This window comes from Calidris pugnax, unplaced genomic scaffold, assembly GCF_001431845.1.
Source record: "Calidris pugnax isolate Ruff unplaced genomic scaffold, ASM143184v1 scaffold36, whole genome shotgun sequence".
NCBI classification, from domain to species: domain Eukaryota; kingdom Metazoa; phylum Chordata; class Aves; order Charadriiformes; family Scolopacidae; genus Calidris; species Calidris pugnax.
The window spans coordinates 708533-725338 of NW_015090825.1; the positions used below are offsets into that span (position 1 = coordinate 708533).

Sequence of the window (16806 nt, forward strand, 5' to 3'; positions counted from 1 at the left end):
CACCTCGAGTACTGTGTCCAGTTTTGGGCCCCCTACCATAAAAAAGACATTGAGGTGCTGGAGCGGGTCCAGAGAAGGGCAACAAAGATGGTGAGGGGTCTGGAGCACAAGTCTTATGAGGAGAGGCTGAGGGAGCTGGGGTTATTCAGCCTGGAGAAGAGGAGGCTGAGGGGAGACCTTATTGCTCTCTACAACTCCCTGAAAGGAGGGTGTAGAGAGGTGGGGGTCGGTCTCTTTTCTCAAGTCACAGGCGACAGGACAAGAGGAAATGGCCTCAAGTTGCGCCAGGGGAGGTTCAGGCTGGATATTAGGAAAAATTTTTTCACCGAAAGGGTTCTCAGCCATTGGAATGGGCTGCCCAGGGAGGTGGTTGAGGCACCATCCCTGGAGGTGTTCAAAAGACAGGTTGATGTAGTGCTGGGAGGTATGGTTTAGTGATGATGCTCCTTGTTTGTTGTGTGTCTATTTTTGTCAGTTAGGTTGACGGTTGGACAAGATGATCTTTAAGGTCCCTTCCAACCTAGAAGATTCTGTGATTCTGTGCAGCCGATGAGCAATTACAACAGTTGGCTGTACCTCGGGTAACACCTATGTCAGCGTGCACTTGTGTGAGAAAGCGGTACGTCCAGCAGTGACAACTGTTACACCCAGATCTGCCTGGACAGAGGCAGACAGGACGATGTCCTCACCCTGTGGCGCTTGCCCTGGATCTTCGTTCGAGCAATTTCGGAGCTGCTGCGCCGTGGTCCCCGTCGGCGCACACGAGCATAGTTGGCTTCCTGGAATTCCTTCATCTTCTTCCTCTGTAGCCGGAACTGATGGCTGCAGCTGACATTGTACCTCAAATGGCAGAAGCAGAGCAGCAGTTAGGAAACAGCAACCATTTAAACCCGCTTCTCCTTACGCTAGATGGGGACAATACTCCTCTTTTACCATGAAATTCTGTTCCTCCTCCTTTTAAGACTTCCCCATGGAAGGAACCAGTCCAGACTTCTGACACAAGCAATATTTGGACACCAGAGTCTTGATCTAACATCTGAAGGGTCAATTAAGTCATTCCTCTAAGGGAAAAAAGACCCATAGCAAGCACTCTGCTATCAAGAGGAGAGAGCAATGACTAGTCTTACTTCTCCCCACTTTTTTCCCCCAGTGCTCCCTTGTGTCTTTGTCTAGTACCAATGCAGCAGACAGCTGCCAGTATGTAATTCGTTTAGTCAGTCAAATGCTCATTTTACTGAAGAGAGGTGTTTTGGAGCCCAAGAACTTCTCCCTTCCCATTTTGTTTTCTGAGCAAGTCAGAAACCCTGTTTACACTCCACACCACCTCTCCAGACCTAAAACCATTCACAAAACATATATAGTCCTAAAGGATCCCTGTGGCGAGTGCATCCCATGGAGGGAGGATGAGATGTACTGAAGTGTTGTACACTACCTAGAGAAGGGGCATATGCCCAGTTCCAGGGAATGTATAGTCAGAGAAAAGGAAGATTACGTCTTGCTCTTACCTTTTAGCACAGGTCATGGAACAAAACCTCTTGGAGCCACGGAACTGAGTTGCTGGGGCATACTTTCCACAGTATTCACACTTCAGCAAGTTTGCCTTCTTATCAAGCTCTAGTGAGATACAGAGATACACACCAGTTGATGATTTGAACTGAAGCAGATCACACGCAATGATTTCCCATTCCACTACTCTTCCTCTGAACAGACAGCTAACGTGCACTATTCTCTGCTGAATCTCCAAAGCAGTTAGTTTGGGGAAGAAGCTGGGGAAAGAGGCAGAAGCTCCACTAATTAGGATCCCAGGATGTTAAACAGAGCAGTTTATGCCTCCTTGTCAGTACCACTTCACTGAACAAGCCAAAACTCCTCATATCCTACAAAGCTGTGGGGGAAAGTCTATCATGGCACTCTCTGCTGTGTCCACACGTCCTCCACAGCCTTCAGAGTCAATAGAGACAGGTAGAGTTCAGTTTCTTCTACTTGCTACTGACACAGGGTGTGTTAGATCATATTAACAACAAAGTATTGTATTCTGGCACTCAAGAAAAGGTGATCCTGGCTCCATAGCTTGAGTGTCTAGAGAGCTATCAGGAAGGGATGCAATGTAATGTATAAAGTTAGTAATACAGCATCGGAGAGCAGAAGCTTTCAGTAACACTAGCTAGGCCTCTTGGTGCTGAAACTCACCCACAGAAGCACTGTCCCCTCCTGGGGAATTGCTGGACAGGTTTTCACTCTGGCCAGAAGCAGCCTCTCCCTGCAGTGGTTTCTCAGATTCTTTCAGCAGCTGAGAACAACCCACCTGGACAGGACGAGAAAGAGCCAGGCCCATCAGTAAAGGATTCCCTGTGTCCACCAGCCTCTGCAAGGTATATGCCACTCACACCTTATTACAGCTCTGAAAAACCCCTCTGTCTACTAGGGAAGGAGAGATGCTAAACAAAGTTATTGCTACTTCCTGACTCACAGGCTTAGTGGTTCATTCAAAGATCACCAAGTACTATCTGCCTTGAATAGCCTGCATTTCCCCTTATTTGCTTTAACTTCACTTGCCACTTGTTTAAAATGCAGTGTATCTTTCCTTCGCTAAAAATCACAAAGAACCTTCTGATAATTCCCACAAAAATTTTTGCTTTGGGGACTACTGAAAGCAGTTCCCATCACACTTGGTTTACTCCCTCCAAACCACTCTCTTTAATACAACCACTTAATGCCTTGCTTCATGCATGACATCTCCTTCCTTTCCCTTCCTTTTCATGTGTCTCGGGCTAAAACAATTAACTTGTAGCATGGGAGAAGAAACTCCTGTCCAAAGATGGAAGCCCACCATCCTCCCAAGAGGGCACTACACCTCGTTCCCCAACAGCAGAGAATTCCTACCGGAAAGGGCTCAGCTCCTTCCTGGATGACAAAGCCCTCAATGATGTGTGTGAGGATCTGGGGCTTGACGATGGCTTGTGGGGGTTTGGAGTCTCCCATCTGACGCGACACCATTGCCAGGTTTGGGGTGGGAGCAGAGGTGGGGGTGACTGATGCTCCTTCACTTGAGTTGCTATTTGGGGTTGTAACAGCAGCAGGGTCAGATTTATCTGGAAAGTTAACAGCACAAGAGTCAGTTACCTTTGGCCCATCTACTCAAATGGAATACAGATCAGATCATTAGCACGCACAAGCAGAGCTCTCTCCATCTACTCAAATGGAATACAGATCATTAGCACGCACAAGCAGAGCTCTCCTTTGTACCTCACCTCCAAGGCCACTCTTCTCCTCCACGTTTTTGGGGCTGTCTGTCACAGGAGAGGACCTGGCAGGCAGGAGTGCAGTGACACTGGGCGATTCCTCCTTCTCTTCCTCTGACTCCGCTTTGCGTTTAACTGCTAAGGTCTGAGACTTGACCTGGGTGAATAAAGAGTAACACGTAAGCAGAGAGAGCAGCCCCAAAGCAAAGAACTGAGGTGGTGAACTGCTGTTGTCCCCGGGAGCTAGGCACGTCCTAGGCGGCCAATTCAGAGCAGCATGGATGAAGCTTGTGGAACACAAGCCATCTTTGTTTTCCTCTGCATAGCCTGTTACTAAGGGATCCTCTGAGGCCCAGAGTCACTGGCTGGTCCCACACGCCAAGGGGGAGTCTCTGACCTGGAGGAATCCACATCTAGTGAGTAGAGGGGGACTTCAGTTTTCATGGCCCACTCAGGTCTCATCTCTCTCTTCAGAGAGACAACGAACAGGCCAGTTATTGTTTGCATTTGGTTTATGTGTCAAGGTTGTGGTAGCGTGGGGGCTGCAGGGCTGACTTCTGTGAGAAGACACCAGAAGCTGCCCCATGTCCAATAGAGCCAGCTCCAGGACAGACCTGCTGCTGGCCAAAGCTGAGCCCACCAACAATGGTGGCAGTGCCTCTGTGATGACATATTTAAGAAAGGGTAAAAAATGCTGTGTTAACAGCAGCTAGGAGAGAGGAATGAAAAACAGCCCTGCAGACATCAAGGTTAGTGAAGAAAGAGGGGGAAGAGGTCCTCCAGGCACTGGAGCAAAGATTCTCCTGCAGCCCATGGTGAAGACCATGCCAATGCAGGTTGCCACCCTGCAGCTTGTGGATTACCCCTCACTAGAGCAGGTGGATGTGCCCTGAAGGAAGCTGCAGCCTCTGGAGAACCCATGCTGGAGCAGCCTCCTGGCAGAACATGAGGCCCGTGAAGAGGACCTCACACTAGAGCAGGTTTACTGACAGGACTTGTGACCCCATGCTGCAGTCTGTTCCTGAAGGACTGCACCCTATGAAAAGGACCCATGCTGGAACAGTTCGTGAAGAACTGCAGCCTGTGGGGAGGACCCACGTTGGAGAAGTTTGTGGAGGACTGTCTCCCATGGGAGGGACACTACGCTGCAACAGGGGACAAGCACGAGGAGGAAGGAGTGGAAGAGACGTGTGATGAACTGACCATAACCCCCATTCCTCACCCCCTTACACTGCTTGGGGGGAGGAGGTAGAAGAGTCAGGAGTGAAGCTAAGCCTGTGAAGAAGGTGGGAGGAGAGGGGTGTTTTTTAGATTGTTCTTATTTCTCATTATCTTATTCTGATTAATTGGCAATAAATTAACTTCCCTAAATTGAGTTTGGTTTGCCTGAGATAGTAACTGGTAAGTGATCACCCTGTCCTTATCTTGACCCACAAACTTTTGATTGCATTTTCTCCCTCTGCCCTGTTGAGAAGGGGGAGTGTCACCCCCTTACACTGCTTGGGGGGAGGAGGTAGAAGAGTCAGGAGTGAAGCTAAGCCTGTGAAGAAGGTGGGAGGAGAGGGGTGTTTTTTAGATTGTTCTTATTTCTCATTATCTTATTCTGATTAATTGGCAATAAATTAACTTCCCTAAATTGAGTTTGGTTTGCCTGAGATAGTAACTGGTAAGTGATCACCCTGTCCTTATCTTGACCCACAAACTTTTGATTGCATTTTCTCCCTCTGCCCTGTTGAGAAGGGGGAGTGATAGAGCAGCTTGGTGGTCACCCGGCAGCCAGCCAAGGTCAACCCACCACCTTGATAAATGTGATATTTAGTACATGATGTGGACAGCTGTCTCACTTTGGGCAGGGTCTGGGTCGCCTCTATTAACTTCATGCAAGCCTCTGAATGATAACATGGAAGAGAAATGCTTGTAGTCAGTAACCACAAGGGTTGGACTGGAATTAGTGTTTTCAAGAGGAAAAAGTTTCCACATCCCTTTACCAAGACTCCTCACCCATCCTATCCCACTGACCTGGGTCTGGACTGCGAATGAACAAAGAGAATCCATATGCTATTGTCCTTCTCAATGGTATCACTTACTGGCAACTGGACAGACTGCATGTAGAATGCTGCTGGCATCTGAGCCACAACTGGAGAGGAGGCTGGGCTCTTCACCATGTGGGCTGTGCCTTGAACTTGTGCCAAATTCACCCCTGTGGTGAGAGAAGGAGCTTCCTGTGAGGACGCTGGAGCTGAAGATGATGATGGGGAAGCAGCATGGGCTTGGGAAACAGGCTGGACCACGGCTGGCATTCCGCGGGACGTCGGCACCGCCGCTGCGATCTGAGCCAAACCCAGGGCTTGGGCTTGACCTGAGCCCTGCTGCCGGGTACCCACCACCTGCACTGGGATATGGGGTGGAGGCTGTTGCGTTGCTGACATTTTGGCAGGCCCCAGCTGAGGTGGTTTGAGAGGGGTGACCAGAGATTTTGACTGAATTGGAACAGGCGACTTGGTGGCTGGCTGGCAAGGACCGTCCTGCTGGAGCTGCACGGGCTGTGGCTGGGACTGCAACATGGGTTGCACCACAAGGGTCTGAGCCTGCTGCTGGTTTTGAGGTGGGGCCTGCTGTTGCGGAGGCTGAGCTTGCTGCTGCTGTTGGGTCAGAGAGGGTGCTTGCTGCTGTTGCTGCTGCTGGGCCAGCTGGAGATGGGTGGCTGTGTGGAGGAGCTGGGACTGGCGGTGCTGGAACTGCTGTTGGTGATGAATGGCGATCTGCTGCTGGATCACCACCTGCTTCTGCAGGTGGATCTGCTGCTGCTGCTGGATCAGCGAGTGTGGCTGGATCTGTGTATACGTGGCTATACAGACACGGAGTGGGAAAAGAGCAGACCACAGAAGTTAGTAACAGCGCAGCTGGAAACAACAACAAAAAAAGGCAGGCAGCCACTGCACTGGTTTGAGTCAGTGAGCTCCAAAATGACTGACAGTTTACTGGCAGAGGACACGGGGGACTAAAATCAACTTCTCTTGCTAATAGAGAAGAATAATCCCTAGAGAAACCAGTCTCCGGGAGCACAAAGGCTGAGAAGCCTGTTGAGAAACGTCTCACCACTGCGCCTTCAAATGGCACTCCCTTGCGAAAGCCCAGTGGGCTCCAAGAGAAGGACCCCGTCTGCATTTACCTGAGCTGATCAACGTCTGGCTGGGTGCTGGTGTAGCAGTCCTGGTCAGGTTCATGCCCACCGTTTGCTGTCCGCTACTGTCCGTTTCGCCTTTCTTTGTGGCTGCGTTCTCTGTCTCTGTCTGGCTTCCCTGGCTGACAGTCACGGCCTGGGCAGCTGCTACCGGTAATGGCTGAACCACCCCTGTGCCTTTCCTTTGGCAACTGCCAGCGGCGCCCGCTGAGGAGGTCTGGCTCAATCCCGTTGAGGTCTGGCTCCCACCACTTGCCACCACACCCCCAGAGACACCATTGCTGCCTGCAGCCCCCTGGCTCAAGTTGAGGGACTGGCCTGCGCTGCCGGAGGAGGCCTGGGCCACCGCCAAGGTCTGGCCGGTGCTGGTGGCCTGTGGTAAGCCCGAAGCCTGGGAGCTTCCCGGCAGAGCTGCCTTCTGAGCAGAACCTTGGAGGGGGGCATTGGTGGCCGAGGTCTGCTGGCTCCTCACAGCCAAGTTCTGCACCTAGGAACACACACACACACACAAAACAGAGCCCGTTTGCTTTATGTTCATGACTTGCTGGAGGTTTGGCAGAGAACTTGTAGGCAGCACGCTCTACTGGGATTCAGACTAAGCTGATGCTTCAAGCCTTACGCGGGGAGCTGGCTAACGCTGCAGGGCAAAGCTCAGGTAATGACCCTCCCCAGGAAACACATTACCCTCAGCTCCCTCCTGCCCCATCTCTGATTGAAGTTAAAGATCTCGTGGCACTTTCTAAACATGAGGACACCGCCATTCTCCGAGGCATGGGGCAGCCTTCAGACCTGCCCGCCATGCACTTGTGTTGGGAGGATTAAGTTTAGCTCGGCTCTAAAAGCGCTGAGATACACTTTTTAAAGACCAGTCTTTCCTTTTCAATTTTTGTGCCACCTGCCTCCTCCCTCTGTGCAGGGCTTTCCACTCAGGAGGCCCACAGATTTATTCATGGCCTGCCACCCTTCTCATTTCACTAGTTCCTCAGCGTTTTGGTGCTGTCATCCTCTGTGTTTATTCACCCTCCAAATGCAGGGTTATCTTCAAGTTTGATCATGGCTGACTTTCCTTCAAAGAAAGTGTTCCAGACAAGAAAAATATGAAGTAACCGGAAATCCCAAGAATGACCGGGATGCCATGGCAGCTCCCTGACCTGAAGAATTACTTATAGATGAATGCAGGAGCTAAGACCTTGTGGACTATTTGGTCTTTGGCATCTCTACAACAAACCGAGTGAAGGAATACTACCACTGGCAAAGACTCTTCACTGTAGAGTGACTGAAAACTGGACATAGAACTCAACAATTCTTTCCACACAAGGACAACTAAGAAATTGTGATGACAGGACTGATCCAGCCTGTGGCTCACCTCAGGAATTTTAAGAAATGAATCCCATCTCTGGAGGCAAAAAGCAAACATGAAAAAATGGTGGTAAGAGAGAACGGAATCTCCTGCCTGCACAGGGACACAGGTTGCAGGTAAAATCGTGCTGATCTGCTACACAGGGACAGCTGGAGACCAGAGTGTAGGGGGCAGGGATGAGGATGGAGAGCAGGGGGAGGGGGTGTCACTGACCTGGTCTGTGTCTGCATGGACCCCAGGAGACTGAGTGGGTGGTACCTCCTGCTGGACAGCGGCCACAGCCCCGTTGGGCATCAGGATGAGTTGGGAGGCAAGAGGCACATTGCGGCCCAAGGTCCGGTTTACCTGCAACAGGTTCCCCAGCTGTGGCTGTTGAGGGAGGGTCAGATGATGTGGAATGAAAGGAACGGAGGGGAAGAGAGAAAGAAAGACAGCCAACCACAAGCAAACAGATTACAAAGCAACACCGGGCTGCAATGTCACACATTGCAAAACCCCCAGCCCTCCCTGCACTCTAACACTATAACCCTCAGGAGCAGGAAAGTGGGAACAGTTTCCTTATGGAAACAAGCACTCTTCCATCAAACACAGTCCTGGGCCAATTCCCACAGACTGCCCAAGGCTGGCTAAAAAACTGGGGTATCATTTAATTTTCAGATGGATATCTAGGACTGGTTGAGAAACAGTGACAAAATACATACATCCAAGACCAGGGTTACTTGAAAAGAAGGGGATAACAATCTGTATCTGAAGTCAACTGAGTTGTAGAAAATATTTTTCGAGTAGGTAACCAAACCCCAGACTGACTACAGTCAAGCCTAATGTTTTCTATTTAGCAGCACTTCAAACCGATTAAAAGGATAAGATATTTGTTCATGTTGATTTGTGTTTTGAGACTTACTTGAATTCTGACTTACGTCCCTGAGCTCAGCAGTGGTAGAAGAGAGGAATTTACCATATATCTGTTCCAGCATTGAACCAGAAGAGTAGCTTTGTTTCTGTGAGCTATATTAAAGTCTAGGATATATATTTCATATTTACACTCTAGTGAGAAGTGCCATGGGATCTTTAACATCTATGCAGAGCAGAGAAAAACATGCTTCTTAACAATCTCACCTGAGCCACACAATACAAGGCTCATCTAGCCTCAAAAGCTGAGCCCAGAATCAAACTTGTTGTTTCAGGGACAAGAGCTTCCCCATCTGAATTCAAAATGTCACGGATACAATATTCATCATCCTTAAACTAGAGTTAGTCCAAAGGTGTTGATAATCCCCAGCAGTGAGACACTGAAGGAAGTGGGGTTCATGGTCAGGACACATTTTGCAGACACATCTCTTACCCGGAGATACATCTGGGCCTGTGACTGGTTGAGAGGTGGTGAGGTGGTATTCCCCAGGAGCACAGACTGTGTCAGGGTGGTAGCACTGGGGGAACTCACGCTCTGCGACCGACTGATCAGCTGAGCGGCTGACGTAGTGGCTAGGTTGATCTTAAAACAAAAAAAAGCCACAAATCATATATGAAGAGACTGAGGCAAAGAAGTAAATACAGATTCACTTACTGGGGTACAGCCAGAACAGACATTTTACAGTTTTTTTCCTGTATCCCACAGGAGACCAAGAAAAAAAAAGTTCTTGTCTTAAAGGGCTGTATAATCTAAACTCCCCAAAGCTCAGGATGCTAACCTCATTTGCATGCTGAGCCCAAGTATCACTGCTAGCATGCAACTGCAATAAGAGATCCAAAAGAAATATATAATTTTTTCCAGTTTCCCAAGTAAAGAAAAAAAAAAAACCACAGAGTTATCTCTACCCTACCAACTCATCTACTTTCTGAACAAATGCCAGTTCCTCAATACTCATACAAAACCAGACTTCCTCTCGTTCAACTAACTACTACTCTGCCCAAAAGAAAAAGAACATTCCCTTTCAAGCTGCTCGTGATTCCTCCTCCCTTCTAGAAGTCCTGATCCTTTTTGAACCTATGACAATGTATCCCCAAAACCTCAAAGAGATATCAATGTCTGCCTTTCCAGCTAAGATGCTTCTCCCCCTCAAGAAGCCTTCTCTGGTCTCCTCAAGCCCCATCCATAATGGTAGCACCCAAATCCTCAAAGTTGTCTGCATTTTGTGGATTCCCAGCATTCTTAGAAGCTGTGTTTCCCTGGCTGACTGCCCCCCCCAAAAAAACAAAGAGGAGAAGGAACAAGGCGGGGGCTGGGAGGCTTTGGTACGTGAGTGAAGGAGCAGTTACTTACAGAGGCCTGGGTGGTGGTGGTCTGCTGTGGGGTGCTGGTGTTGGGGGAGCTGGCCTGTCTACTGGCTGCAATTGTAGCCTGAAAGAAATTGACAGAGAAATAAGTAATTGGAACAAACTTTTCAACGCAGCCAAAAATGTTTGGCTTTGTCAGAACCAGTCCCATCACTATCTGCTCCCATTCCCGAGAACGGGAGCACAATCTAACCACTCCAAATCCCTGCCGTGCCCTACAAATCAGGTGCAGCAAGGTACCTACTCTTCTTCAACCACTTCAGTCCTATATAATGCCCAAGGCATTGGAGGACAGACTCTTACAGTGCGTGACCTCCAGTCCTTCCACCCAGGGGTACATACCCTACTGTTGCCCCAGCTTGTCATGCTACACGCCTTCATCCTGACGCTGCAATCCAGCCTGTTAACACCCAGACATCCCCCACAGTATTACCCATTTGCTGGGCTAGTTAGGCTGTTTAGTGACAATGCAATAACAGCACTACAAGTAAAACTTTTGAGTTTACAGCACATATGGTTCGTGGAGGAATGTAGGGAACTACTGGAGAGAGTCGCTGGGCTAGTTAGGCTGTTTAGTAACAATGCAATAACAGCACTACAACTAAAAAATTGAGTTTACAGCACATATGGTGCATGGAGGAATGTAGGGAACTACTGGGGAGAGTCCAGCGTAAGGCAATGAAGATGATTAAGGGATTGGAGCACCTCCCTTGTGAGGAAAGGCTCAAGGAGCTGGGACTCTTTAGCCTGGACAAGCAAAGGCTGAGGGGAGACCTTATTTATGTTTATAAGTATCTAAAGGGTGAGTTGAAGGATGTTGGAGCCAGACTCTTTTCAGTGGTTTCCAGCGATAGGACAAGGGGCAACAGGCTCAAGCTGGAACATAGAAAGTTCCATTCAAATATGAGGAAAAAACTTCTTTATGGTTACGGAGCACTGGGACAGGCTGCCCAGGGAGGGTGTGGAGTCCCCTTCTCTAGAGATCTTCAAGACCCCCCTGGATGCAGTCCTGAGTAATGTGCTCTGGGCAACCCTGCTTTGGCAGGGGAGTTGGACTAGATGATCTCTAGAAGGTCCCTTCCAATTGTCCCTTCTGACAGAAGGTCCCTTCTGACAATTCTGTGATTAGATTTTCCCCCCACCACGATCCCATGGGAATTCCACTGCATGAGTTTAGTTAGTTTTGTAACTAAGATTTGTGCAAAACTGGTGAGAGGACTCTATTCCCTCTGCGCTATAAAACTGCAGGTAGGGATTTTGAGAACTAAACCCTGGACTAACAGCCAAGGAGCACAGCTACTGATGGTGATATTGTTACAGACAGAACTGTATTCATATCACACACAATTCATCTTCAACTGATGATAAAGTCTTACAAGTGAGGAAAGCTGCTAAAAATAATAACTACAAAAACCAACCTTAACAATTATACGTCATACTTTATCTTGATTTGTATAAACATATCTCAATTAAAGAAACACCCTCTTGGCTGGACAAGATCTACCCCAGATCCCTCTTGCTAGTAACTGGTAAAGAAAACATGGACTACTAAGTTTCAAGACATAAAATTCAGAGGACACTGCCTGAAACACACAATACTATGTTTATTCTCAGAGAAATAACAATCCATGTTCACTTTAAGAGTTTTAAACACTACTGCATCCACTGATTTAACCACCCATCTTTTATTTAAAGAAGGTGCAGTGGCTAGTCATAGGCCTCTAAAGTGCAAGTTTCCTTGTGGGGATGCCAAATTTTATCTTCCCCTGCTCTGTACCTGAAAACCAAATGAATCTTTGTATCAAGCTTCCACGTTATTAGCTGTTCGTATTACTTTTAAACAACATGTTTAGGGACTTGTCGTCTAATCACAGATCAGGAGGACTTTGGTGCACAAGTCACTGTATAAAGAGAGAATCTCTGGATCTTCCCCAGAGAACGATCCAATTCCTCCCTTTCTTCCCCCTTGGCAACTCACCTGCTGGACAGCAGCCAGGCTGTGAAGCTGGGCGCTGTTAAGTTGCTGCTGGAGCATAAACTGATGAAAGTACTGGGCTGCATTGGGCTGTCTCTGGAGTGCCTGCAGGGCCTAAGAGAAAGAGGAAAACCCAATTGTCAAAAATAGCTTGCCCTCGAAATGCAATTAGAGAGAGCAAAGACGACATAAATAACAGCCGTAAGACCATCCTAGACCCCATGAAAAAAGCAAAGTCACTAGATTAGCACATCAAAATACATAGTACAGCTACAAATTTGGTAACAGACTGGTGTATTCCAGAACAGCAGGAAGCACGCTTGCAAGACTTTAATAAACTCCAGGAATTTGGGGATGTGCATGCCCAAGCAGGCAGACAAGTGTGCCAGTATAATATGTATATGAAGTACATCATATATATGTATAGGAACTGGGATGATAAACTGAATGACTTGCTCTAGAATAGCAGGCTAAAATCAATCTATTGGATCATAGCATGGATTAAATCTGATGAGAGGCTGGACACTGGTGGAGTAGCCTATAAAACATGAAGTACAGTATCAGGCTACAGGAACTAAAGATCGAGCCTAGCACAAGAATTTCTAAATCTGAGCATATGACTGTCCTTCGGGCACGTTCCCACCTTGACACACCACCAACTCGGAACACCAGGAAAGGGCTCACCACCATCTTCCACTGATGTACATCCCACCTCAGAAGATATCTGCATCTCACCTGCACCGCCTGTCGCTCGTAGAGAGACATTTGTGATATCTGAGGACGGGTGCTTCCTCCAGAACTGGAGCTCCCGCTGGTGGAGCTGGAGTTCTGCTCACTTTCGGTCTCCATGGTGACAGGATCCCCGGAGCTCAGGCTGAGGCGGACTCCAGATCTACATGGGGAGAATTGGAAACTAAGTCAGGCTGGAGAAAGAACCAAACCGTATTTCACTGCATCACACAGCTCTTTTTTAATTGAAATATCCCAGTACCAGGCTTATTGCACAGCTTTGCTATGGCAGTGGGACCAGGGATGCTGAGGTTCTGAAACCACCCAGAAATTATAGTCACGGTTTAAATCTTTTTTTACCGCAGTCAGAAAAGTAACACAAGCGTTCTCGTATTTTTATTGCCGTGCTACAGCTGGAAGCTACAGCACCCCGAATTCTCAAAAAGGCAGCAGAGTGAAGGAGCAGCAGCTGCAGCTCATTCAGGCCATCCTTTGGCTACAGAGCTGATCACCTCTCTTCCAAGGCTTGTGAACTAACACAAACTGCACTGTGCTTCCAGTGTCCCCCTGCGCAAGTTCCAGTCCTCTCTTCCTCCAGTCCCACAAGATGTATAATTATCCCGTAACTCCACTTCCCTACTGCAGATATGAATTCTCAAAAAGGCAGCAAAGTGAAGGAGTAGCTGCAGCTCGTTCAGGCCATCCTTTGGCTACAGAGCTGATCACCTCTCTTCCAAGGCTTGTGAACTAACACAAACTGCACTGTGCTTCCAGTGTCCCCCTGCGCTTCGACAAGTTCCAATCCTCTCTTCCTCCAGTCCCACAAGATGTATAAGTTCCAGTCCTCTCTTCCTCCAGTCCCACAAGATGTATAATTATCCCGTAACTTCACCTCTCTTCCAAGGCTTGTGAACTAACACAAACTGCACTGTGCTTCCAGTGTCCCCCTGCGCAAGTTCCAGTCCTCTCTTCCTCCAGTCCCACAAGATGTATAATTATCCCGTAACTCCACTTCCCTACTGCAGATATACCAACTCAGTCCCTCCTTCTCCCAGCTAAGCCTCCCAGCCCTCAACCATTTCTTTCTTTCTCTGATCACATGAACTTCCAGCTACTTGTTGTTCCTGACAGATGCTAACTTAAATATTAGACTGAAAGCTGGTATCTGTGGTGGCGAGCTGCTTTCAATAAGAACTGGGTTAGAAACAGAGTTGATGAAAGATTCACTGGCAACACTTGTGATGGAAAAGCTGCTGAAGAAGTTTATGTAGAGCCAGAGAGACCTTCCAGCAGATGCAGTGAACTGCAGGACTGAGAAAGGACTGGAGAAGGCTTTCATCAGCCAAGAGGAAGAGAAGCAAGACTGAAGAGAGTGCCATTGGGATGATCAGGGAGTTTCCTGCAGCAAGAAACATGGGCTATACAGGGACGAACAGTCAAGGGGTTAAAGTCAGAAAAGAGAAAGCACAAAAGTGATTATTCACCAGAATTCCACTGAAAAAAAAATATGATACAATACATGGATATAATTCCATGTAAGACTAAAAATAATTTTAAAAAGCAGCTTCTGCTTCAGCTAGCTCCCCTGAAACCTGAGACACCTCTAAATGAGACCCCTAGGCTTCCAGGATCCCACAGCCCAAACACAGCCCCTGTATCTAAACCTTCCAAATCCAGAAATTTCAAGCTTCGCAGCCTTCACCAAACACAAATTTTCCAGATGCGTAAACAAACAGACAAGCACAGCAGAAAAGGAGGGGCAACAAGTCTTGAAGTTCTCGACCAGACAACTTTTTAAATTCTGGAATGGTGTTAAGGGCAGCAGATGATTTTAAGGCAGGGCAACAGCATTAACACTGCAGAGGATGGCTGGCTAAATCAGGGGACTACTGCTCCAAACTTGCTCCTCAAAATCTAGAATATTTTACAACTGACAAGCAGATAGCTGCTGCTTCAGTCCTGTCTTCCCCACGCATTTTCACCTCTGTCCTCAAATCCTGCCCACGCATCTCGCTGCTAATCCCACTGCTAATCCAAGCCTGGCTACCTGCACTGCTTCAGCAGTGGTCCGAGGTAATTCTGCCCTGCAGTTACCTCCTCCTCAACCAAGACACACCCCCTCCTAACTGGCCACTACTGTCTTCAGGCACAACCCTACAGCTAGAAATACTTGGTCAATATGCCCATCTAGAACATAAAAGCCCTGGAGAAGACAATTACTTTAAAGATCTTCCCAGGGGGCAGCACCAAAAAAAGTAAATGGACCCTGAAAATACATTAATTGTGAAGGAAGAGAATACAGACTTCTTGAAAGAAAGAAACTTTGGTAGATAAATGAAGTACTTTGAATGCAATTAAAATACAAGTCAAAATGATGTTAGTCATATTACACCAAGTTGCCTAGTAGCTTGGCTACCATCAGGAGACAATTTCTGCTCCTGGTGCTCACTAGATCAACTTGTTGACTTTGCAGAAAAACTACCCTAAGCATCATTTTCTGCCAGATCAGTGAGTTGAATTAGTTCACTATTGATCTCACAAGTGCTCGTGAGAGCGAAAAGAAGGCAACTAAGGTTCAGCTTAGCTGTAGCACATACCCTTACCCTCAACAGCTGCACCAGGAGAAACCTGGCTTCTGACTTGGTGCTCTGCTCCACCAATCTGTTTCCTCAGTATACAGCAGCACTGATTCTTAAGATTTCCAGTATTTTTGTTGGTTTCTTCTTAAAATCAGGTACTTACACAAACAGGATCCTACTGAAACACCACTGGGATGAGTGGTGTCAAAAAATTTTGATCTCCATGCAGGCAATAGCCCTTTTGGAGGCACAGATAGTGAGACATACTCTCCCTTTGCAGAAGGGTGGTAAGGATTTTAAGTCACTTGCAGCAAGCAGAGTTATCCAGCAAAACCCTTTCCAAACACAAAAGTGAAAAGGCACAGTATTTCCCCAGGCAAGTTCATCCAAGGATGCAGCCCCATCTTAGTGTAATCCAATCCAAACACCGGCTATTCCCACACCAAATAACATGGATCGAACCCTCTCCCCTCCTAGGGGAGCATCTCCCAGCACCCTACTCTTATACAAATCTAGTGATCGCTGGGATATCAGATCACTTGACTCAGCTAGCTGCTCCATGAGATAGTCTACTAAAAATTATTAAACAATGGGTTTTCCAAAAGATTGAGTTAACCAACTCACCTTAATCATAATCAGTAGATCTTAAGCAAAAAAAAAAACAACACCAAAAACCAAACCAAAACAACAGAGTAACAACGTGGCCCTTACTGGCAATTAACCTTTGAACAACAGTTAAACTGAATTAAGCCTAACACAGAACTGCGCCCCAAAAAGGCAGACACCAAAGGATACACAAAGGCCTATTAACACCATGGTAGGACTGACAACGCAGCAGAAAGGAAGGGGAGAAAGGAGAAAACCAGCTCGCAGAGCAGTAGGAGCAGGAGAATACTGGCCAGTCCAGAGCCTAACCCGCGCTGCCGACCTCAGCACTCACCAAGAACACCAGAGGTGGCCCGTCTACAAGTTTCTGACCTTTCTCAAGTGCAAGAGCACAGGAGCCAGGCCAAGCAGCTCCCCTAGAACACTGAACACTAGGTAGGAGGTAGAAAAGTTTTCCTCCCTCACCCCATCCATGCCTCCCGGCAGGCGACTGCTGCCTGCAGAGCATTTTCTAACCTTACAGCTGCTTGTGTCGCCTCATCCTCGAGAGGGCAAGTTAACAAACAACAGTTGGCACGGCTTGGACTGCAGGGTTTGGGGTGGCGGGGAGAGAAAAATTAGCAACCAGACCAGCAGCACACTCCCCCTCCCCTCTCTCTGCTGCTGTAGTTTTCTACCAGACGGTCTCCAAGCCAGGCAAGCAGAGAGGCGTGAAGCGGCCGGGACACGGTAACTCTGCTCCGGGATGCTCCGGGAGCGGCGGCGGCTCCCACCCCCGAGCACCCAGCATCATCCATCCCATCCATCACCTGCACCCCCGGCCGAGGGGAGCCGCCGCAGCCGCCCAGGAGATGGGG

At 48.1% G+C, this 16806-nt stretch overlaps 1 protein-coding gene across 3 annotated transcripts in view; it reads right to left on the reverse strand.

The window, feature by feature from the left end:
* Positions 1-16489, reverse strand: part of PHC1 (polyhomeotic homolog 1 (Drosophila)) — an 18747-nt gene extending 2258 nt beyond the window's left edge. The window contains exons 1-13 of one of the 3 annotated variants that reach the window (XM_014940124.1): positions 16466-16489; positions 12771-12927; positions 12039-12149; positions 10047-10124; positions 9129-9278; positions 8000-8131; positions 6415-6913; positions 5330-6090; positions 3252-3399; positions 2884-3092; positions 2191-2305; positions 1506-1614; positions 690-840 (exon numbers count right to left, since the gene is read on the reverse strand). In XM_014940124.1, the coding sequence (XP_014795610.1) occupies positions 690-840; positions 1506-1614; positions 2191-2305; positions 2884-3092; positions 3252-3399; positions 5330-6090; positions 6415-6913; positions 8000-8131; positions 9129-9278; positions 10047-10124; positions 12039-12149; positions 12771-12884 (2577 nt within the window). In that variant the 5' untranslated portion in view covers positions 12885-12927; positions 16466-16489. Of the gene's footprint in view, positions 1-689; positions 841-1505; positions 1615-2190; positions 2306-2883; positions 3093-3251; positions 3400-5329; positions 6091-6414; positions 6914-7999; positions 8156-9128; positions 9279-10046; positions 10125-12038; positions 12150-12770; positions 12928-16465 lie in introns of all 3 variants that reach the window. The other 2 variants (XM_014940123.1, XM_014940125.1) reach the window with 2 other exon arrangements.
* Between the last annotated feature and the right edge of the window lie 317 nt (positions 16490-16806).